Genomic DNA, 23,167 nt, shown 5'->3' with positions numbered 1-23,167 from the left:
GATGATGTAATCCCTTGGTGAAGATGACTACAAGTTGATTTGTGGAACTGGCATATGGGGTGCACACTTCCCCATTTACAATTTTTTCCTTGATAAAATGCTTGTCGACCTCAATATGTTTAGTTCTATCGTGAAGAACTAGGTTGGCTGCAATGTTAATAGCAGCCTTGTTATCACAATACAAACACATGGAGTCGTTAACAGGAAATCCCAGTTCACCTATCAAGTTCTTTATCCATAATACTTCAACCACTCCTCGCCACAACATTTTGTTTTTTGCTTCTCCATGTGACTAGATTCCCTCCCACAAAGGTACACTACCTGATATTGGACTTTCTATCATCAACTGATCCAACCCAATTAGCATTTGTATATACATGAATTGACTAAGAACCCCCACAGCATAAGCAATGTCTAGCCGAGTCATGTACAAATATAATAGCCTACCCACAAGTCTTTGGAATTGCTTTACATCCTTGATAATCTCACCTTGCCAATCACCTAATCCGTGGTTTGGATCAATGGGAGAGTTGGCTAATGTTTAAAAAGCGCAAGACGCAAAAAAGGCACAGGGGTCAATTTGCGCCTGAGGCACAAGGCGCAAGGCAAGGTGCACACCTTTTTGAAGCAAGGCGCAAAAATACAAAAAAAAAAAGCTAAAAAAATTAAAAAAAAAGTAAGAAAATTCAAAAAAATACCAAAAAACATTATAACATAATATTAATAAAAAATAAAAACTTGAATTTTAAAATAATGTTTTAGAAAACCCATTATCTAAAATTAAAATACATAAACATAAGATGTAAAGCATATTCAAATGAGAATTTAAAAATAAAATCAAGCATATAAAACATTTTCAAGCATGTAAAACCTCTAATCTCTTTTTTCACTCAATTGCATTACTTCAAGTAGCTAATGTAATGTAAAACATATTACATTTCTGGTTCTACAAACTGCCTTTGTGCCACGCCCCTCAAGGCAAGCCTAAACAAGTCCACGTTAGGTCTTAAATTCTTAGTTTTCACACAAAAAATAATGATTTTATAGTTTTAATTGCTTTTTAAGAAGACATTTTATTAGGATGAATTTATGAACAACATTACCAAATTGGGGGTTCTCCGAGCCCTCAACCCAGCCCAGCCGCTATGCTCAAAAAAAGCAAAAAAGCGTCAAATTATCAAAAGTTACACACCTTGGATGAGGTGCAAGGTGCATCAGGCGCACGTTGTGCGCCTTTTGAAAGGGTTGCGCCTAGGACCTAGGCGAGGCACATGCCCTAAAATGCGCCTTTCCTGTGTGCCTAGGCACGCCTATTAAATCATTGGAGTCAACAAGATTAACTACAAGTTTTCTTGTATCCTATAACAAGTGTAGGATGTATTTTTCTTTGAGAAATGAAGATCCCCTTTTTTGAATAACCACTTCAATTCTAAGAAAATACTTCAAGGGACATAGATCCTTCACCTCACATTGAGTGACTAAGAATTCCTTTAGTCTTTGAATTTGCACCTTCCAGTCACCTATGATCACTATGTCATCAACATACACTATCAGGGCTGCAATTTCCCTTCTTTTTTCACAAATAATATATGATCAACCTGACACTTTTTGAAGCCATCTGTTGCACCGCTAAATGGAACTTCCTAAACCAAGCTCTTGGTGACTACTTTAATCCATACAAGGACTTCTTTAACCTACACACTTTCTACTCTTGGTCTTGGGCATAGAAACCAGGAGGTTGCACCATGTACACCTCTTCTTCAAGACCACCATTTAGGAAGGCATCTTTAATATCTAATTGGTGGAGATCCCAATCAAGGTTAGCAGCAAGAGAGAAAAGAACACTAATAGAATTCATCTTAGATACTTGAGCAAATGCCTCTGCATAGTCTACTCCATACACCTTAGTAAACCCTTTTGCCACTAATCGGGCTTTGTACCTTTCTATTGTGCCATCTGCCCTGTGCTTTACTATAAAAACCCACTTGCACCCTACTGATTCCTTACCCAGGAAGATCCACCAACTCCCATGTATCGTTTTTATGTAAGGCATTTATCTCTTCTTTCATTGCATTTGTCCACTCAGGTACTAAAAGAGCCTCTGCCACATTTTTAAGTATAGGGACACTATCAATGGAAGAGAGGAAAGCACGAAAGGAGGGTGAGATGTTCTCATATGAGACAAAATGGGAGATAGGATGTTTGGTGGTACAAGACCTAACTCCCTTTGTGCAATAGGGATGTCAAGGCCATTGGCAGATGAAGAATCAATAGCAGTAGGGTCAGGAATAACAATAGGAATAATAGTACCTAATTAGATAGGATCTGTCCCCAGTGAATTTGATGATGTTGGTGGTATAGCTTCAAGTTGATCCACAGCTTTTGAACTCGGCTGGCCCTTGCGACAACGAAGGAAGACACGAAATGAAGGAGGGTCAGGTAGAAGAGGTAGTACTTGGACATGTTTCTCCTCCACCCTATTCTCCCCCTGAGGAGAAATAGGAAAGAAAGAATCACTCTCAAAGAAAGAAACATCCATAGAAACATAGTATTTCTTGGAAACAGGGTCCAAACAACGGTAACCCTTTTGTGAAGAAGGGTAACCCAAAAATACACATGGAATTGCACGAGAATCAAGTTTACCACGGGTAGGAGACAAGTTTTGAGCAAAACAACAACCAAACACACAAGGAGGGATAGTAAAAAGAGGAGCTTTAGGAAAGAGGAGTTGATGGGGGGCCTTGTACCCTAGCAAGCGAGATGGCAAGCAGTTGATGAGATGAGCAGCAAATAACACAGCATCTAACCAAAAATATTTTCGAACATTCGTGTGGATAAGTAACCCACGAGCCACTTCGAGGAGATGGCAGTTTTTCCTTTTGCAACACCATTTTGTTGAAGAGTTTTGGCACAAGAGCTATGGTGGGTAGACCCACACGAAGCAAAGGACTTCATGAGGCCACTGTGGAAGTATTCATTCGCATTGTCTGATTGGAATATTCAAATCTCCGTCTAAAACTGAGTGAATATCATGGGTTGGAAATCATTTACAATTTTTGGCACTTCATCTCTGGACCACAAGGGATACACCCCTGTATATCTAGAGTAGTCATCAATAAGTGTAATAAAGCATTTACAGCCAAACTCAGATGGTAAGGTAACAAGGCCCCAAACATCAGAGTAAACAATATAGAAAGGGAAATCAGATTTATTATTTCTTGAAGAAAATTTATTTCTACAATGTTTGCTCAATTGACAAGTTTGACATTTAAATTCAGACACTGACACTGCTTTAAACAAATTTGGAAGCAAGACCTTTAGTGACTCAAAAGATAAATGACCCAAACGACTATGCCATAAATAGATCTGACTCTTACTAGACTGACTTGTAGACTCAATAACCGCAAAACTAGTTTTATTCTCCAACATGTAAAGACCATCCACCATACAACTTCTACCAATCATCTTCCCCAAGTCCAAATCCTACAATACACAGGAAGGGAAAAAGGTCACTGAATAGTTTAATGAGTTTGTTATTCTACTGACAGAAAACAAATTTATAGGCAATTGTGGAACATGCAACACAATAGAAAAGGTAAGTCGAAAAGGAAGGGATACAATGCCTTAACCAGTAATGGTGGAAAAAGAGCCATCAGCTAATCTCACTTTGTCCCTACCAGATAAAAGGTGATAGGATTGAAAACAATTAGACTTACCCGTCATATGATTTAAGGCTCCAAAGTCAATTATCCAAGGGGAATCTAATGAATGAAATGACACATGGAAGGCGGTGGCAAAGTTACCACTACCTAAAGTAGATGCAAAGGAAGTCGAGGCAGGAGGAGCAGAATCCATCTAGCGAATTGCCCTCCCATACAGCTCCAAATGGTTACGGAAAGAGTTAATGATATTTTCCCGAGGATCGGTTCCAAGAAGGCTGGTAGTGGTAGATTATTGAGACCCCTGAGAGGCTAAGTTTGCTGTATTGAATTTTTTTACCTTGCTGTATCGGCTTCCTATTCTGATCTAATTTCTTACTCAACTCCTGAGCCCACTTTGGCTTCTCGTGGAGGTCCCAACATGTATCCCTAGTATGTCTAGCCTTCTGACAATGAGTACACCATAACTTATCTTTATCATCCACTTTCTTCTAGAAGTCACCCTTTTTAAAAGAATTGCTGCCTTCTACACCCACACTCCCTTTTTCCACTAAGGCAATTTGATCCCCCTCTGAGTTATTCATCCCAATCTACCTGCTCTCTTCGGATTGAAGTAGGGCATACACTTCTTATACTGAAGGAAGACCTTCACTTCCTAATATCTGGACTCTAAGAGACTCATATACTGGGTTCAGCCCCAAGAGGAAGGCAAAGACTCATTCCAGTCTATGTTCTGATAGTGGTCCAGTTCTTTCCATATCGAGGTCAAATATGAGTAATATGATGAGACACTCCTTTCCCCCAACTTACAAGTAGAGGAGGCAGCTTGCAACTGGTATATTTTGGTAGTGACGTTGCTATGAATAAGTATATTTTGCTTGCTCCCAAATCTCAACAATTGTTTCAACCCACATGAATGTCTTCCTGACTGGAGGCAACATGGAAAGTAGCAACCATGACATCACCATACTATTTTCTTTATCCCACCTATCATGCTCTACACCGAGTCGGTTCTTTGGTTTTACCATTAATATAGCCCACCTTCCCCCTGGCAGCTATGTATAGTTTAATTCCCCTTGACCATTTTAGGTAATTAAGACCATCAAACAGTATTACACCCATGGGGAAGCTCATGTCAAATCCTCCACTCACTCCACCTTGATTGGAAGGTCCAATAGACACACTAGAATCCTCAGATGACATGATATAAGGTTTGATTTGATAATTCAGTTCAGTTCAGCCACAGTTCATCCGAGTTTAGTTCACAATTCATAGTTCAGTTCGGTCAAACAACAAATCTTAGGAACACCACACACATATAAGGAGGCAATTCGGGAACTCGACAACCCTTAGCAAACCACTATAATTTCACAAGAAACATTAGCAAACCACTGTCACACAATCACAGGTCATTCAAACCTACACCACCCAGTTGTCTAGGTACAAGAAACAGGATCACCCGATCCACAGTCCAAAAAAAAAGGTGATTGCAGGTCATCCAGACCTCTAAAACCCACTTACCTGGGTACAAGAAAGGAACACACGATCCACAGGATTAAGAAGACTTGCCTTCACAGCATCAGAGTTCCCTTCTTTTAGGGTTTTCTTGGCACACGACCAACAAAGAAAGGAAGAGAACCTAAAAAAAAAACCCCTTCAGATCAATTTGATCCATAGTAGAAGAGGAACTGAGAGATTGAGGAAGAAGAAACTAAGAAGACTTTGTCACACTGCTTCTAACCTAGAAAACCTACTCCACATGTTTTCTAGGTTGAACAAATCAAAGAAACAAAAAAGAAAGGGAGAAGAAAGGAAGAGAGAGAAGAGAAGGGAGATGAAGAGAACTCTAGGATCCAAAAAGTTATGAATGTTCACTATTAAGTATCATTCCGATTGCACTATTGAGAGATTTAAGGCTAGATTGGTTGCTAAAGGCCACACTCAGATATATGGTATTGATTACCTTCAGACTTTAATTCAAGTTTTATTGTCTCTACCTGCCACTTTTGATTAGCCCCTCCAATTTGATATTAAAAATGCTTTATTGAATGGAAACATACATGAAGAGGTCTATATGCCTTTGCCTCTAAGGGTGTATGGAAAGGAAATACAAGGAAAGGTGTGTAAACTGTAGAAACCCATTTATGCTCTCAAAAAGTCTCCTTGAGCCAGGTTTGAGAGATTCAGAGTTGCCCTTGTCTCTTTTGGTTACACACAAACTCAATCTGACCATACTTTGTTTCTAAAAAGAAGCAACTCTTTAGTAAATTTTGTAATTGTTTATGTTGATGACATTGTGGTTACGGGTAATGACACCCAAAAAGTGATTAAGCTCAAAAGATTTCTTAACTCTAGATTTGAGATCAAGGATTTGGGGGATCTCAGATATTTCTTGGGAATTGAAGTTGCTAGATCTAAGGATGGTATCTTCATTTCTCAACACAAGTATGTTCTTGACCTCCTTGCAGAGACTGGTAAACTTGGTGCTAAACCGGCTTCCACCCCTATAGACCTCAATCATAAGCTCTCTGCTACTGATGGTAAACTGGTGTCTAATAGGGGAGTGTTTCAGAGGCTTTGAGAGAAGTTGTTATATCTCTACATGACTTGGCCAGTTATTTCCTATGCAGTGAGTATTATTAGTCAGTTTATGCATTCTCCCAAAGACACACATTTGCAGCTGCAAAAAAAGTTGTGTTACTTGAAAGGCACTCCAGAGAAAGGTACTCTGTTTGCCAAGCATGAACACACAAAGCTGGAGGCATACACTGATGTTGACTGGGCTGGATGTATTGATGATAGGAGATCCACCTCAGGATACTATGCTTTGGTGGCAGGGAACATTATCTCATGGAGTAGTAAGAAACAATCTGTAGTAGCCAAATCCTCAGTTGAAGCAGATTACAAGGCAATGGCGCATGGAGTATCAGAATTACTGTGACTGAGATCACTTTTGGAAGAATTGGGTATTGACTATGAAAAGCCAATGATGATCTACTATGACAATCAGGCAGCCATCAACATTGCATATAATCATGTTCAACATGACAGAACTAAGCACATAGAGGTTGATAAAAATTTTATACAGGAAAGAGTTGCTTTAGGGAAAGTTTGCTTGCCATTTATCTCTTCAGAAGAGTAGTTGGATAATGTTTTGACCAAAGGTGTTCCAAAAGGGAAGCTGGCACACTATATAAGCAAGTTGGGCATGATTGACATCTATGCTCAGCTTAAGGGGGAGTATAGAGAGACTGGGCTGAATGGGCCCTAGTATCTGTTTTTATGTTTAGGTAATATGTTATTTATTTTGTATGTTAATGGGCCTATCTTTATGGGCTTGTTAACCTCTTTTATAAGTTCTTTTAAGTTCTTGCTTAGCTGGTCGCTCACTTAAGGGTAGTCTTGTAATTAACCTAGTTAATGAAGATTAATAAAAGAATTAGTGAGGGGAGAGAAGAGATTATCAAACTCTCTTCTTCCTCTTCTTCTCCATCTTCTTCTTTTATTCTATTGTATTCCTCTTTCTTTCTCATTCTTTTCTACTTTAATCAAGATCTTTATATCAGATTTAGAGAACAGATTTACTTAGGTTCGAATATCCGACTTCCTCATTGGATTTGAATTCAAATCAATGTTTGTGAGATCCGATCAGATCGGATCTTCTGTTCATAGTATCAGATCGGATTCGGATATACCCTTATTCAAATCTGATCCGATCCATTCACATCCCTATAAGTAATGATTTTAGGAGGTTCAAATGGCTCTCCAAGGACATGTTGACAAGGGGTACAAATGCAGTCTATGTTTTGGGCTCAATTGTAATATTTGGGGGTTTATCCTTCACAACTTCTTGTTGTGCTGCTTTAATTAGATTAATGAAATCTTTTTTTCTGAGTTATTGATCAAAAAATAAATAAAAAATAAAATTCATTGAGATAAAAGGAGTACAATCCAATAAGTGATGAGGGATCACCATAAAGCAAAAAGTACATAGAAAAAGACTTGGAAATTCTGGAAGAATCAAAATCCAATCCAAGATTGACTTCCCAATAATTAAAGAAATTGTTGATATAATTTATGTTCTTTGGTTTTTCTTTCGTCATATGATTCAGGTTTCCTAGCTTCTATTGGAAGCCATGGCCCATGGCAATTTATTTGAACCTCTCTTTTCTCTTTCTAATAAAATTGGCCATTATTGATCCAAAAAAGAATGCGTATAAAACTATAAGGTCATGGTTACCTTTTTCCAATCTACGAGTTCTATGAGTTCATTGTCCATGGATTCTTTTGCTGCAATACGCAAGATTTTCTCCCTTTCAAGTTGAGTAGGCCGTTGAAGATGAAACATTCTATCCATTCGACCGGGCCGTTGTAAGGCCTGGTCAATTTGCTTGAGGTTTCTGGTAGTAGCCATTAAGACAACCCCATCCTGTTTCTCAAACCTGCACAAAGAACATCACACGTTAAACACTAATATAATTACAACATAAAACTAGTACTAACATCATATATGTTGAGTTATCAAATAAGTTGCATGATTGGCTTCTTGCCCAAACAAGTACTAAAGGTTAGTCTGATTACCAACTTTGTCAATCAGAACTTAAGCATCTAATAAAACTGTGATCTAAAATTACTAGAATTCAAGCCCATAGTTCAAATGATTGAAGAGACATCACCAACACAGATTCTTCATTTGGCTCCAGCTTACTCACTAAAAAAGATAAATAAATAAATCACATATTGAAATCTAAATATTACAAAAGCTCAAAAACATGAATATACTTTTGGCAATCAATGCTTTAAAACACAGAGGCGTGACCGAGGCGTTTCACTGCCCGATGGTGTGAGGTGTAGTTCAGAAGTAAGAGGCATAGGAGGCCTGCATCCATGAATATGCCTCCCACACCTTTTAAAACACTGGTGACAATCTAGATGAATCACACAAAATTACAAAAGTGATAGGAAACTCCTCCACTGATTACTCCATTAAGGTCTGGCCACACTTGATCAAGTTATTGGGTAGGAGTGGTTAAGTTTCTACAAATGCTTTCCCAGAAAAAATAGTCACACCTTTTGGGCCCTAATCTTATTTGCCATCTCTTCAAGCCTATTTAAGGAAATAAATAAGATCTTTGAAGGCAAAAGATGTCCTGAGTGATTATAGGAACTGGAAAAAATAGGGCATACAGCTTATTTTTGGGCTTCAATTTTGGTCGAAGTTTTCATCCCTTTTAACAATCTTGGCGGAGTATAAGACTTGATATTCAAAAGCTTCTGCAATACAATCTTACCCTTAATGATCAAAAAGATTTAAAACAAAGAAGTCATTACTGCGAGGAGAAGGTTCTCAGCCATGAAGCTAGAGCTGAAAAAGATTTGAAGTGGAAATTGCCACCTAGGTAAGAAGTAAAAATGACAACCCTTAAGCACTTTAACTTGATTAACAATAATGGTTACCAGATTGTTAAATCCTACCATTTAATTGAAAATATGCATGAAACCCATATCTCCAACTACTCCAACTTGTTGACATCCCACATGCTTAACTCAATCCAGCAAAGCATATATAGTTAAGATAAGTTAATATATAAGATTGCAATATATAATGTATAGGTGGAACAGTATGCACCTGAATACTGTAACTCTAAGGCAAATTACAACCTAGGATAACTGTCAGTGTTGCATGGATTCTCCTAAATGGATAAAGTGTCCATGTCAGGTACGCATCAGACACCAACACGCCGTGGGTTCTTGAGGGATACATACATGACTTGTCAAAAAAAGACATGATAATTTTCTCTTACTATTTATTTGATAGAAATGAATAATTAATGTACACATTGAATGCCACTTTTCCTGCAAAATGCTATTAAATAACAAAAGTAAATTTTTAAGAACTTTTTTATAGGATTATAATGCTAAAAGGCAAACTTTTTATAGGATTAAAAACTTTTTTGAATATCTACAACTCCTTATTTTTTGGTCTTGCCAAGTCAGACTCTTGGGCATGAGTCAGATTCTGGTTCTCATGTTGATGTAATACAACACTGATAACCATTGCACAAGCCTTGTGAAAAAAAAAAAACACTAAAACAAGAGATCTTGGCATTTACCCATCAAGTTCCACAAGAAGTTGATTAATAAAAGCCTCATGGTCCTGCTCTTTAGTGTGAATAAACTTTCCACGAACACCAGCAAACAGGTCAAAATCCTCAACAAAGATTATAACAGGTGCCTATCAAGGATAATTTAAGATATTTAAGAAACTACACTGAAATTTTTCAAATTTTGGCAACAAAAGGAAAATTAATAGGTTGGTTTATAGAGCACAACCAGATCCCTTGCTGTTTGGAAAAGTTCCCTAACATTTGATGCACTTTGGCCAACCCATAAACCAGCCTCCAACTGTTGAGCCTTAACTTCAACAACAGGCACCTTGGCTTCTGCAGCTATAGCAAGTGCTAGGGATGTTTTCCCTGTTCCCCTCTCACCTACAATGAGCACTCCCTGCAATGTCAAATATAAGCCACTCAGGCACAAGCCAGGACCATAAGTAGTGCAGCACCAGCTGTGCTAACTAGATAGCTGTGCATGCCTTTTTGGAATTATGCACTTGATAGTAGATAGGACACAGTACATACCTGATAAAACACAAAATATTGCATGGACTCTTCTAGATATTCTCCATAGTATTAAAATGGTATTTTTAAGAAATCATACTATTAAAAAAAATCTGTGACCACATGTTGAAATTTTAATTAAATTTTGCAAGACATAAGATTTGTGAAATGACAAAGCTTCAAAAACTAGATACAGAAGCATGATATGAGTAAATGGCGAGCTGTATCCCCGCTACCCATATCAATGTCTGGATATCATAAATATCCATCCTAGCACCTCACTTACACTAACCAAATAGAAACGATATGCAGCTGAGGTTATTGCCTACAATAAGATTTGAAAGTGAATTTGACTGAAACATGATCACAAGAAACTATGTATAATAATACATCTTTTCAAATAAATACATTCTAGTGAAAGAGAAGAATCAGGTGGTCTGCTTCCCAGAAGGAAGAAGAGGGGAAGGTTGGAAGGAAATCACAAATACTTTGGAGGTTCTGAGTCAAGAGAAGAAGACATAGGAAGACAAAAAAGCAGAAAACATGAAAACTAATGAATCAAAGGAAGAGGAAACTGATGATAGAATACGGGTTATGACAGGCAAAGGAGGTTTATTCAGAATCATAGCAAATTGAAAGAGAGACAACTGAGAAAAGAAGCTAGTGGTTCAGACAATGGAACAACCATTAGATTGGAAGAAAATAGCAGAAAAAATAATCAAGGACTTAAAACTTAAAGGGGCAGTAATAGTAACTCCCTTTGAAAAAGAACCGTGACAGCCAAGCTCGGTGACAGATCTTTCTAGAAGAAGAAATACTATTTCAGCCTTCAAGGGGCAACCAGCAGACCTCCAAACACAAAGTATTCCAGGTCCCCAACAACTGTTGTCCCAAAGAGAAGAAATAACAGTCCACGGTCCTTAAGAGGCCTTTTAACAAACACTCTGTGTGCAGTAGTTAACACCCTACTGATAACTAGTAGAAACCACTTCAATGGTATTTCGTATAGATCCAAGAAAAGGCTGGGCTGAATTAGAGACTAATACCACTGAATCCAAACCAGTTTCAGCAACTTGGCAGTCCAACAACAGCCAAACTGCTCCCCAAAATAACCCAGAAATCTCTGAGTTGAATCAGTCCAGCAACAGCCGAACAGTAGGGCAGAATGGAGAGGGGTTTCGAGTACTTTAACAGCCCTCCCAAGCAAAGAAAATAACCCAGCAATAACTGCGGTAACTTACAGTATGTGAATCTCTGATTTGAGCTTCAAATCAGGCCGAACACCTTTCTCTCTGATTCTTCCTGGTCACCGAACTATTCTCCAAGTGGGTAGAGACTTGGGCACCCTCCAATGACCTCCAAGAACCAGGCAAATGACTTTAAACTTCCAGCCCTAGAACATCCTCATGTAGTCTGCTGGACTAGAACCACATGAGGGTCACGCCAAGCTCTGGCCTGCTCTGATACCAAGTTGAAAACAGCCCTCTTGAAGTATATAGCTGCTTGAGATTAGATGCAAAACCAGAAAACAAGCAAGAGAAGATTAAGAAGATGAAAGAGAGAGAGAACTGGCGGCAATGAGAGTTAGAGAGTGAGAGGTTCGAACTAAACCTCCCTCTAACACTCTAAAACATTTTATTAAGTTAATCTTTGAATTATTACAGAGAGGCCCTTGGGTAGGCAAGAAATTACAAAAACAGAGTATATAAGAATATGGGCCCAGAATAAGGCCCATTACAGAGGAAACCATAAACATAACATAGAATGACAGCCTATGGGCCATTCGGCCCATCTCCTCTACAAAAAAGAAGAAAGTTTTGCTAAAATTAATAGATGATGTGGTAGATGTAAATGCCTTGAATATTGCTGGAAGTTCTGGCAGCTTCACAGTGGCAAAGCTGTATAGCATCTTTGCAATAGACCTTCACTCAGCAGCTATTTGCTTGAGTAAGTCAGACCTGAGGAAATCCCAAGGAAAATTTTAGTTGCAGATGCTCAACTGGTGTACTCAGTCTGGTTGACAACTGCCATTGAAGCTGCGTTGTGGAGAGCTGCTAGAAGGGAGGAAGACGAAAGGTTTGAAGAAGAGCTCCTACGTGGTAAAAGACAAGTGGTCGAAAGTACTGCAATTGGAAATTACTCTGAAATGGCAAAATAAGTCCTGTGTAGTGGAAAAGGCAAGGGCGCAGGGGAGGAAATGAACAGTCCAGGGATTGGAGGAGATTTGACACGTGGCGGGTCTTACGCTGAGGCACTGACTGGTGGAGCTCGGCATGGGAAGCAGGCCCATTTTCAAATTTTGAGTAAGACTTTGGGTCAGCCTATAGGTGGTTCAACCGTAATCGGACTGATCTTACTGGGACAAACTTGGCACGTGTCACTTTGAGTGACAATGTGATGATTAAAACTGGGCCTGGCCTTCTCCCTTTGAGGCCCACAGATGAATTACTTCCGGATCTGAATCTGGGCCCAACTCATGGGCCTAAAAATAACACTTCACATGACCATTTAAAAGGGCACATGATATCAAAAGGAGGCCCGACGATAGACAACAAATTATGTCTATTATCGTCTTCCTCGATCAAGTCAGGAATGCAAGGAAGCCGTTGTGTGACAATGGGGCAGCAAAGATCGATGCGATGGGTATCTAGCAAAGGGAAGAGGGTAGAATCTCCTGAAAAGTGTAACCCTGAATTTGGCAGATGCAATAGCAAAGGGAAGGAGTGATGTCAAGATGAAGACTCAGATTTTGACAACGGAAGCAGCGATCGCGATTCAGACTGTGACTCAGAGTCCTCTGAATACTTGAGCTTGGGTAGCATTGTTCAAACTGTGGCGATGGATCTGAATGAGGCAGAGAGCTTCAACACAGAAGAGCTGTTCCTGGAAGAAAGAGAAGACAATCAGGCTCCTGAGAAGTTAACAAAGGAAGTCGGACTGGCAGTGTGCTTAATCGAAGTTGAACAGGCTACCTCTGCTCCTATCACAAGGAACTTACCCCCAAGCTCTCAGCAGGGACAAGGATCACAAGAAGTAAGACAAGAGGATATCAGGGAGGTTTGCATTGGGGGAACAGAGAAGGGTGCACTGGAAAAGGCTTCTGCTGCAGACAGAGTTGAAACCGATCCCATTCCCACTGTACAACAGCCTTTTTTAGGGGATAGGTTTGATGCCTTGACCCCCAACCAGGGCGTTTCCCCATTTTCTGATTTCTCGAATCTTGCTACACCCGCTTCGGACCCAGGTATATGTGTCAATTCAGTTTTGCTTACTGATGTGTGTGCTCTGCCTGAAACAGATACACCAGATTCCCAGCCTGAAGAATTGAGAGGAAAGGAAGGGGGTGTAACAGCAAGCCAATCTGAAAGGGTAGTAGAAGAAGGGGGAGTAATGGGAGCAGGAATAGGAAAGGGAAAAGCAGGAAAGGACCTCAAAAGAATGAAAGAAATAGCTGAGGAAAATAATCAAGAAGTAGATAAGGAAGAAAAGAGGGAAGGGGGGATAGAAAAGGAAAAGGAGAAAGATACAGCTAACTTAGCTGTAGGAGAGGACAACAAAGTCAAAAAGCTCATAAGGTGGGAGGGGAGGGAGAAGGAAGCAACCCAAATAGGGAAATGAGAGGAGAAAGAGAGTTTAGCTCAAAGTGAAAGATGAGAATAATTAGTTGGAAGGTAAGAAAATTAGGGAGTGCACGAAAAAAGAGGGTAATAAAAGATTTATTAAAAAGGGAGAATCCTGATGTCGTGATGTTGCAAGAGACTAAACTAGCAGAATTGGATAGAAGATGGATTAGGAGTTTATGGAGATCATGGGCTATAAGATGGATTGAGGCTCCATCTTGGGGGCCTCAGGGGGTATAGTGACTCTGTGGAAGGATAAAGTGTTGGAATCAATGGAGGAACTAATTGGCAGATTTTCAGTATCAATAAAGTTTAAAATGTAGAGGATGGATTTACTTGGGTATTAACTAATGTATACGGACCAAACAATTATAGAGAGAGGAATGGAATTAGGGAAGAACTGTATGAAATTTGGGGTTTATGGGAGGGTCCATGGTGTTTGGGAGGGAATTTCAATGCGACAAGGTTTTCCAATGAAACTTCTAGCCCTGATAATCAATCACCACCAATAATGACAAGATTTAATGAACTCTTAGACTTGTGTGAGTTGAAGGAAATTCCTCTCTTGCAAGCACTTGGTCCAACTTTCAGGAAAACCCGTTGTGTTCAAAACTGGATAGGTTTGTATTCAACAGAGGATGGGAAGATCACTAGGAAGGATTGGAATCTAGAGCTTTGCCTAGAGTCACTTCAGACCACCACCCCATTAGATTAGGTTCAAAATCTTTTTTGCATGGTCCTTCACCTTTTAGATTTGAAAATATGCGGCTAACACACCCAGAATTTGTTCACAAAGTGGAGGAATGGTGGAAGAAGGATGTAAGGGGGGTAAGATGGGAGGGAATAAAATTCCATAAAAAATTGCAAAGATTGAAATCTAAAATAAAGGAGTGGAATAGGGAACACTTTTGGAAGGATAGAATAAAGGAAGTTGACCCTAATTTCTAAGATTGAAGAGTAGGATGAAATGGAGAGGGAGAGAAGAAACCTAACCCTCTTCGATAACTGTAAAGCCCTCTTAGATCCAGTAGAGAATAAAGTGGAAATATCAGCTCTCAATATTCAGGATGAGTTCGGATCATTCACAATCTTCAAATGGAGTCCAACATCTAACTCCAAGGACTTCTTTGTCAAAGATGGTGTGGTGGTGCGTGTAATAGGCCTGCCATTTCATCTCTGGAAACAAGAAGTAGCAGAATCTATAGCAGCATTGTGTGGAGGACACTTAGAAGGAGCATTCTGGTGTGATCTTTATTGAGCAGAAATTCTGCTAAGTGGTGTGAAGCCAGAAGATATTCCACGAAATGTAGAGGTACGAACAGAGGGGAGTTTCGTCTGTGTGGCTAGCATCCTCCATTGAAGCAGGGCTATGGAGGGAGGCTCACATGGAAGGAAGTGAAAAGGAGGAAGAAGAAGCTCTACGTGGATTTATGAGATTGGCTAGTTCAAATGGGAAGGAATGTTTGTTTCACTAAAAAGGGCCAACAATTTCTGGGAAGTCAAAAAGATTTGGGGCAGATGGAAGGTCAAACCTGTAGAGAGCAAGGAAACCTTCTGACAACTGGCAGATCTTATGCGCAGATGGTTTCAGGGGAAAAAGACAAATTTTCAAGTGGGGAGGGTTGAACCAGCAACCTCAGACTGGTTCAAAAGGGAAGGTTGCTGGTTCACCTTTTAAAACAAAGGGGTGTGACCTTTTAAAAGGTCACATGGGAGGAAAAGAATTAGGTAGTGGGCCCATTCGAGTGGATCCAATTCCTGGTGGGCCGGAGAAGGCAGCCCAAGTAAAATCCAGTAAGTTGGGTGCTCCATTTAAAAGGTTCGAGCCCAAGGCCCAATCCAGGATAGATGGGCCAAGGGACCCTTTAAGTACTCACGTGACTGGAAGGAGGGATGAGTTGATGAACGATAATAAGCATCTACCTTCTTCTACTCTTCAGGCGCAAGGTCTCAAGATTCTCAGTTTAGAGGCTCTTTACAGTGGGTCCCTTCCAACAAGGCGAACCGTCTCTCACCTGATATGTGCAACCCAAGATGTCTGAAACATAGGGATACCAACAGAACAGAGATCGAAGACAGGTCAAGTGAACAAGACAGCAGTGATGATTCTGATAGTGGTGAAACTGTAAGTTTGGAAATGTGACGCTGAAAAGCAACAACAATCTACTTGAAACAGAAAGTCTGCATACAGAACTGCTGCTTATAGAGGAAGAGATCGAAGATGTTGGTTGCAGGAAGACTAGAAATGGTGAAGAAATTGGTCCTAAAGCTGCGCAAGCTCCTCTACCCTCCGCCAAGGTAGCTGACCCTGAGTCTAATGAATTGCAGGATGTTGGTGGAGAGGGACAAAAATCGGCCGTGAGGGTTGATGTAGGTTATCCAGTGTCAGAAACACAGAGAAAGGAATTCCAAGTGGGTAGGTCGTCAGGAAGTAATACTTTCACTACGTCTACTTCACAACATTGTCCAGAAAGGGGAAAGGCGTTAAAACCAAATGAAGCCTGTCAGCAACTCAAATCCAGTGATCCTAGTCCTACCCCCGTCCTACCAGGTATGGGTGTCATTTCATTTTTGGGTACTAACTTGTGTGCTATGCCTGTAACAGATATTCCAGCTTCCCATTCAGGAGGTTTTGATGTAAGAGAGAGGGTGATGGTGGAAGGAGGAGAGAGAATGGTGGAAGGAAGTAGTAAGGGGGAGGCAGACAGAATTTGGAGTTTGATTTGTACAGTGCTGGAGGGAAAAGAAAAAAAGGAAGGAGTCATAGAGAGCTGTTGTAGCCAAAATGAGTGTGAGCATGGTAAAGTTCTACCAGACAGTGGCTGGAAAGGATGGAGAGAAGGAAGAGGATGCTTATTGTATCGAGGGGAGAAGGAATAAAGAAGAAAAAAAAGATCTGAAGTGGAAAGGCTAATCTCAGACATTGAGAGAGATTTAGAATTTAGTGATAGAGGGGATAGGAAGAAGGGTCTAAAATAAGGAGACTAAGGCTTCTTCATGGGTGTTTTGTTATTTTTGTCTCGATGAAAATTATCAGCTGAAATGTAAGAGGTATAGGGAGTGCAAGAAAGAGAAGGGTGATCAAAGATCTACTCCGAAGGGAAAAACCTAAAATTGTGCTTTACAAGAATCCAAACTGGATGGCCCTAGGTGCCTGGGCGGGGATTTTAATGTCATTAGATTCTATGAAGAAACCAGTAATCCCCAACAGGTAATCACTACAAGTATGAGGAAATTTAATGGTTTTATTGAAGATTGTGAGTTGAAGGATATACCTCTACTTGAAACCAATTATACTCGGTCCAACCATCAGGAAACCCCTTTGTGTTCGAAGTTGGACAGATTTTTATTTAACCTAGCCTGGGAGAATAGTTGGGGAAACTTGGTTGCTAGAGCATTACCTAGGGTCACCTCTGATCACTGTCCTATCCAAATAGGCACTGAGTCATTTCCTACTGAACCAAACCTTTTAGATTTAAAAATATGTGGCTTACCCATCCAAATTTTGTGAAAAAAGTGAAGGAATGGTGGGATAAGGAGGCGAGGAGGGTAAGATAGAAGGGGTCAAGTTTCATAAGAAGTTAAGGAGGTTGAGAGCCAAAATAAAAGAGTGGAATAGAGATCAATTTGGTAGAATTGAGGAGCAAAAGATGAGCCTAATCTCTTGAATAGAGAACTTGGATGTAAAGGAATCCCAAATTGTTTGACCAAGGATGACAGAGTGTTGAGGAGACAATTGAAAAGGGATTTGGAAAAGGTGTTACTGAGGGAAGAAATTAGCTGGAGACAAAAACCTAGACACAAGTGGATTAAGGAAGGCGATGGGAACACTAGATTTTTCCATGATTTGGCCAATGGGAGACGAAGAAAGAATTTTGTCACCAAGATAGAGATAGGAGAGGAGGTGATTACGACCAGGATGACATAGCCAGAAAATTTGTGGACCACTTCAAATCGATCTATAGAAGACCTTCGAGTGAGAAGTCGTGGGAGAGATGGAATGGCCAAGAATTGAGGACGGAATGGCAAGGTGGTTGAAAAGGAATTTCGAGGAAGAAGAGATTAAGAAAGTTGTCTTTCTAATGGATAGATCCAAGGCTCCAGGTCCAAATGGCTTTACAATGGGTTTTTATCAAGATTGTTGGGAGATGCTGAAAGAGGACTTAGTTGAAGTCTTAAAGAAATTTGCAAACAATCATGTAATAAGCCCTGGAATCAATGCCACTTTTTTGGCCTTGATACCTAAGAAGATTGACGCCAACCACCCAAAAGATTATAGGCCTATTAGTCTGGCGACAAGCATCTATAAAATTCTGGCTGAAGTACTTTCTTTGAGGATCAAAACAGTTCTACCTTTTATAATTAGTGAAACTCAGGGGGCCTTAATTCAAGGGCGACAAATAATAGATCAGATCCTAATTGCAAATGAGCGTGTGGAGGAAATGAAAAGATCTAGGCAAAGAGGTTTTATTTGTAAATTGGATCTTGAAAAAAGCCTATGACTTGGTGGACTAGGAGTTTTTATTAGAGGTGATGTGAAACTGTGGATTTGGGGACAAGTGGTGTAGTTAGATATCTAGGTGTATCAGAACCTGTCATTACTCCATTCTAGTAAATGGTGTGGTGAGGGACTTTTTTTCAGCTTGCAGAGGTGTCAGGCAAGGAGATCCACTCTCACCCTTCCTTTTTACCTTAGTAGCCAATGTGATTAGTAGGATCACTAGTTAAGATGCCATTAGGGGTTGGAGAATAGGGAGACACCAAGTCCCAGTCACCCACCTTCAGTTTGCAGATGACCTAATGATCTTTTGTGAAGGAGGCTTTAGCAAGAAGGTAGCAAACCTAAAGGAGCTAATCAAAGGATTTGAAAGGGTTTCTAATCTGAAAATAAATCTGAAAAAGAGTTGCATAGCGGGTATAAACTTGGAGGATGGGGAGTTCGAGGTTAATGCAGAGTGTCTTCAATGTTCCATCTCTGCTTGGCGTATGTCATATACATAGTTTTCAAGGCGCCAAGGCGAGGCTGGGCGTCAGGGGGACGCCTTGTCGCCTAGGCGATGGACTTTTTTATATATAAAATATAGATCCTAGGGTAGTTCCCTAGGTACAATAGCCATATTTCCTTAATAACTATTCATAATTATCCTAGGGTATTGAAAATCAACATATTCATGTGAAGAAAAAAAAAGAAAGAAAAGAAGATTCAAAAAATATAGGGTCTGAACCATTATTTTTGTTATAGGAAAAGCATAAAAGAAAAATTTTAAGTTCTTCCTTACCTATTGGTTCAGGTTTTAAAGTCTTTGAGGGTTCAATACAGCATTTAGCAATGTTTGTATTGATTAAATCCTAATAAATAAGAAAATAATAAAAACAAATTAGTATATAAACACACAAAATGAGTATTTTAGTTTAATAGTGGCTATTTTATAATTATAATGTCAAAAAATAAAGAATAAAAAAGTATTTTACAATACATAGTACAAGACTGCTAGGCGATTAGGCAAGGCGAGCCTCAAAGGGAGCCTTGTCGCCTTGACAACTATGGTCATACTTAGGGCTTCCATTTGGGGAAAACCCAAGGGAGAGCAGATTTTGAACCCAGTGCTAGAAAAGTTTGAGAAGAGATTAGCCTCGTGGAAGAAGAACTATATCTCTTTAGGAGGGAGAATTACCTTAACAAGAGCTACTTTGGCTAACTTACCTACTTACTTTTCGCCTATCTTTAGGATACTAGCTAGGGAAGCTAAGAAGATGAAGAAGTTGATGAAAGACTTCTTGTGGGAGCCGGGACAAGAAAAAAAGGATCATTTGGTTAGTTGGGAAACTATTTGCAGAAGTAAAGAAGAGGGGGGCTTGGGACTTGGGAGAGTGATTGAAAAAAATCAAGCTTTGTTAGGGAAATGGTTGTGGCAATGGCCATTGGAAAGTGAGAGGTTGTGGCATGAGGTGGTGGGAAGCATTCATGGTGAAGGGATGGGAGATCCATCGTGTGGATGGCCAAACCCTGCAGGAAGGTTGGGCAAATTTTCAAAAATTTATTTACTCCCATCCGGGAATCGTATTCCCAATTTAGAGAACTGCATTTTCAAGGTTCGTTCTTGTAACCAAACCGGACCAAATCTGAAACCAAGATTAGGGAGAGGTATACCTGATACGGAATCCATGCAAAAATGCTCCTCCCAACGCAAGTGTTCACGCCTAAAGAGTGTACCAAATCCTCCCTCCACTGAAAATGACATGGCTTAGGATGAGGCAAGATCAGCAGGTAGTTCTTCACCAAGAACCTTTGGTTATTCAACAAGAATCGAATGGGGTAGTGAGCACAGCTTTAGAATTGGAGATCAAACAGGGTAGGGCGGCAAGAGAAGGGAGAAAAAGAACTGAAGGCAGAAATATTCTAACTGAGTTGTCTTCTATGTTGTGTGTGTGTCTTTTTCAGATCCGCCCTACTCTCTATTTATAGCCATAAAGAGATGACCTCCTAATCTGATTAGGAGTCGCTTGATCCAAATCTTTATTTGGATCTGGACTCTTTAAGTGGATAAGAGTTCTCTTATCCTTATCTATTGATCCATACCCAGATTCGCCCCTATTTAATTAATCCAATTAACCTAGTTTGAAATGGGCTTTAGGCCCATTAAGCTTTCAGGCTCACTTCCTTTTAATGTTGGCCAGCTTGGCTCTCTTTGTATGGCGTGGGACCCTATCATTGATCTACACATCAGCCACATGGGTTTAGCCTAGCCTCTGTTACAAGGCCTGGCCGAATTCACTGCTGAATACAAAAAACTCTTGAGTCCGTCACCATGGGCTCTTAACAGGCCCAACATTTACACTAAATGGGCATTGGGTTCATCCATCTTATGAAGGCCCAAGGACTATGGGCAGATGCAAGATTAGCCCATTAGGTATAACCCTCAATGGTCTTACACTTAAACCTCTCAGCCCTTAATGATCAAACACTGCTCAACAAGAGAGGACCTCTCCCTTAGCTGCAAGGTACAGTGCTACACTCTCTACTCACATGGATCATAGGAACTAAAACATTTTGCAAACAATTTGTGAAAACATAATATATATCTCTATATAAATGTATTTTGCAAAACCAAAATTCAAACACATTTGAAATCCACTACCGGTAGTTTAAGTTTCCATCAGAGAAAGTGCATTTCCCCGATCATTCGCCTTGTCCGACAAAGGGGTTGATCCTGTCACTATGATCACCCACTCAGATGAACTCTCGGACTGTCCCAACATACCCAAGTTTTGACCCCCGCTAAGGATCTCACTTATTGGCACATCAAAGACAGTCCAATCCGACACCTAGTGCAGTATTGTAATCGAGTCTAGGGGTCAGGTGTAACATTCCAATTTTGCCCATCTGTCTCCAAGGTCCAGGGCAATAATGGAATTTGGTCCGATTCAAGGTTTCAAGAAAACCCACACTGCATGTACATCAAATCTCACCCTGGCAACTAAGAGCCTGAAACAAGCCACCCCAACCAACTTGGTGGTACATCAGTGTCAGCCTTGGCAGGATAAATCTCCCCAGATCTATCCAATGACTGTGAATATTCTAAACTAACACAAGTCTCATATGTGTCCAATTTAAGGGTATTACACATAAACATACCACAATAACATGAATCAAATATGTACTTTATTCATTTACGATAAATGTCATAATGTACATCATGCTGATTGGAGCTAAGGGCATACACTATCTAACACATGGAAGATAAGAGAATGGATGGGATGCTGGTGTATCAAGGCAAGCTAACCTGGCAGCACCTTAGAAGGCCTTTTTTTTGATAAATCACCCTGGAAGGTCGTTCACAACACCCTTCCTCAATTTCTCAATTTTATCGGGTATGAAGTTTGTTTTGGCAACGTTGTTCGCTTTTGGGAGGATATATGGGTAGGAGACACCTATCTAAAGGACCTTTTCTCTCTGTTATTTTCTGTTTCTTTGTATAAAAAAGAGGTAGTCTCAAAATTTGTCTCACCATTAGGAACAACCTTGGCTCCTAATTGGGATTTTGGGTTTCGTAGGGGACTAAGGGATAATGAAATTGAATCTCTCTCTGACTTGCTATGTTGCCTTAATCAGGTTTGCTTGGATCCCTCCTAGCTAGATAAAAGGGTGTGGACTCCTAGACCCAAAGGAACCTTTACTTGTGCTCCTTACTTCAAGTCCATCTCTTAGCTTTCTACTCATCAACCTTTTCTGTCAAAAGAAATTTGATGTAGGCTAGTTCCCCCAAAGATTATGGTGTTTCGTTGGAAAGTATTCTATGGGAAAGTAAACACTCTAGCTAACCTACAAAAGAGAAGGACTTTCCTCTATATTTCTCCCAATTGGTGTATCCTCTGTAGAGCTCACAAGGAGGATTATTACCATCTACTAGTATCTTGTCCTTTTCCAATAGACCTTTGGGCTTGGTTACTTTTGTTGTTTAGGAGTAGTTGGAGTCTACTAGTGGAAGTTCGCATGATCTTTAACCATTCTACTTTCTCTTGGCCTATAAAAAGAGGGAGAATTATGTGGAGATGTGCTCATGCTGCCCTAATTTGGACTCTTCGGGAAGAAAGGAATGCTAGAATCTTTTAAGAAAATGAAATGAGCTGTCAGGAATTGAAAGACTGTGTTGCATAGGGCAATACTTTGGCTGAAGACTTTGGAAATCTTTCATCAATTCTCTTTTAATGACCTTTGGAAAAATTGGTCAGTAGTAGCGAGGTGTTCACCTTTAAAGAACAAGTCAATTACAAACCGGTCTCCTCCATCTAAAGGCTCACTGAAGCTGAACTTTGATGGAAGTAGCATGGGTAATCCAAGATTGTCCGGAATGGGGGGTGTCCTGAGAAATCAGAAGGGAGAGATTTTGTTGCTCTATTCAGGTCCTTTAGGAGTTAGGGACTTCTATCAGGGCAGAGCTACTAGCTATTGTACAAGGGGTGCAATTAGCAAACCAGCTAGGGATACAGCATCTAATAATTGAAGGGGATTCCAAAGTGGTGGTGGGCTGGTTGAAAAATCTTGAAGATGCTATACGGCGTTACAAGAATGAAATGAAGAAATTCGGTTGGTTGACAAGGAATATGTTGGTCTCTTTACAGTGGGTGGGGAGATCAACAAATACTTTGTCCGATGTGTTAGCCAAGTAAGGGGTAAATAGGGAAGAATTGTTTTGGGCTCAGCTGTGATTCCTGTATCTCTTTCCTAGTTTACTTGTAAGATTAAGGATGGGCTGCAGCTCGTGCC

At 40.1% G+C, this 23,167-nt stretch overlaps 1 protein-coding gene across 2 annotated transcripts in view; it reads right to left on the bottom strand.

Annotated features, from left to right (window-relative positions):
* Positions 1-23,167, bottom strand: part of EMB2458 (FtsH extracellular protease family) — a 90,004-nt gene that overhangs the window by 30,928 nt on the left and 35,909 nt on the right. For both annotated transcript variants that reach the window (XM_088986078.1, XM_088986077.1), the window contains exons 8-10: positions 9,993-10,166; positions 9,773-9,894; positions 7,900-8,101 (exon numbers count right to left, since the gene is read on the bottom strand). In XM_088986078.1, coding sequence (XP_088842204.1) covers positions 7,900-8,101; positions 9,773-9,894; positions 9,993-10,166 — 498 coding nt within the window. The remainder of the gene's footprint in view (positions 1-7,899; positions 8,102-9,772; positions 9,895-9,992; positions 10,167-23,167) is intronic.

Source organism: Nelumbo lutea, chromosome 4, assembly GCF_056320005.1.
Source record: "Nelumbo lutea isolate HS-2025 chromosome 4, American lotus-T2T, whole genome shotgun sequence".
Taxonomy (NCBI): domain Eukaryota; kingdom Viridiplantae; phylum Streptophyta; class Magnoliopsida; order Proteales; family Nelumbonaceae; genus Nelumbo; species Nelumbo lutea.
Note: the sequence above shows the minus strand (reverse complement) of the source record. Positions and strands in the feature narration are given on the sequence as shown.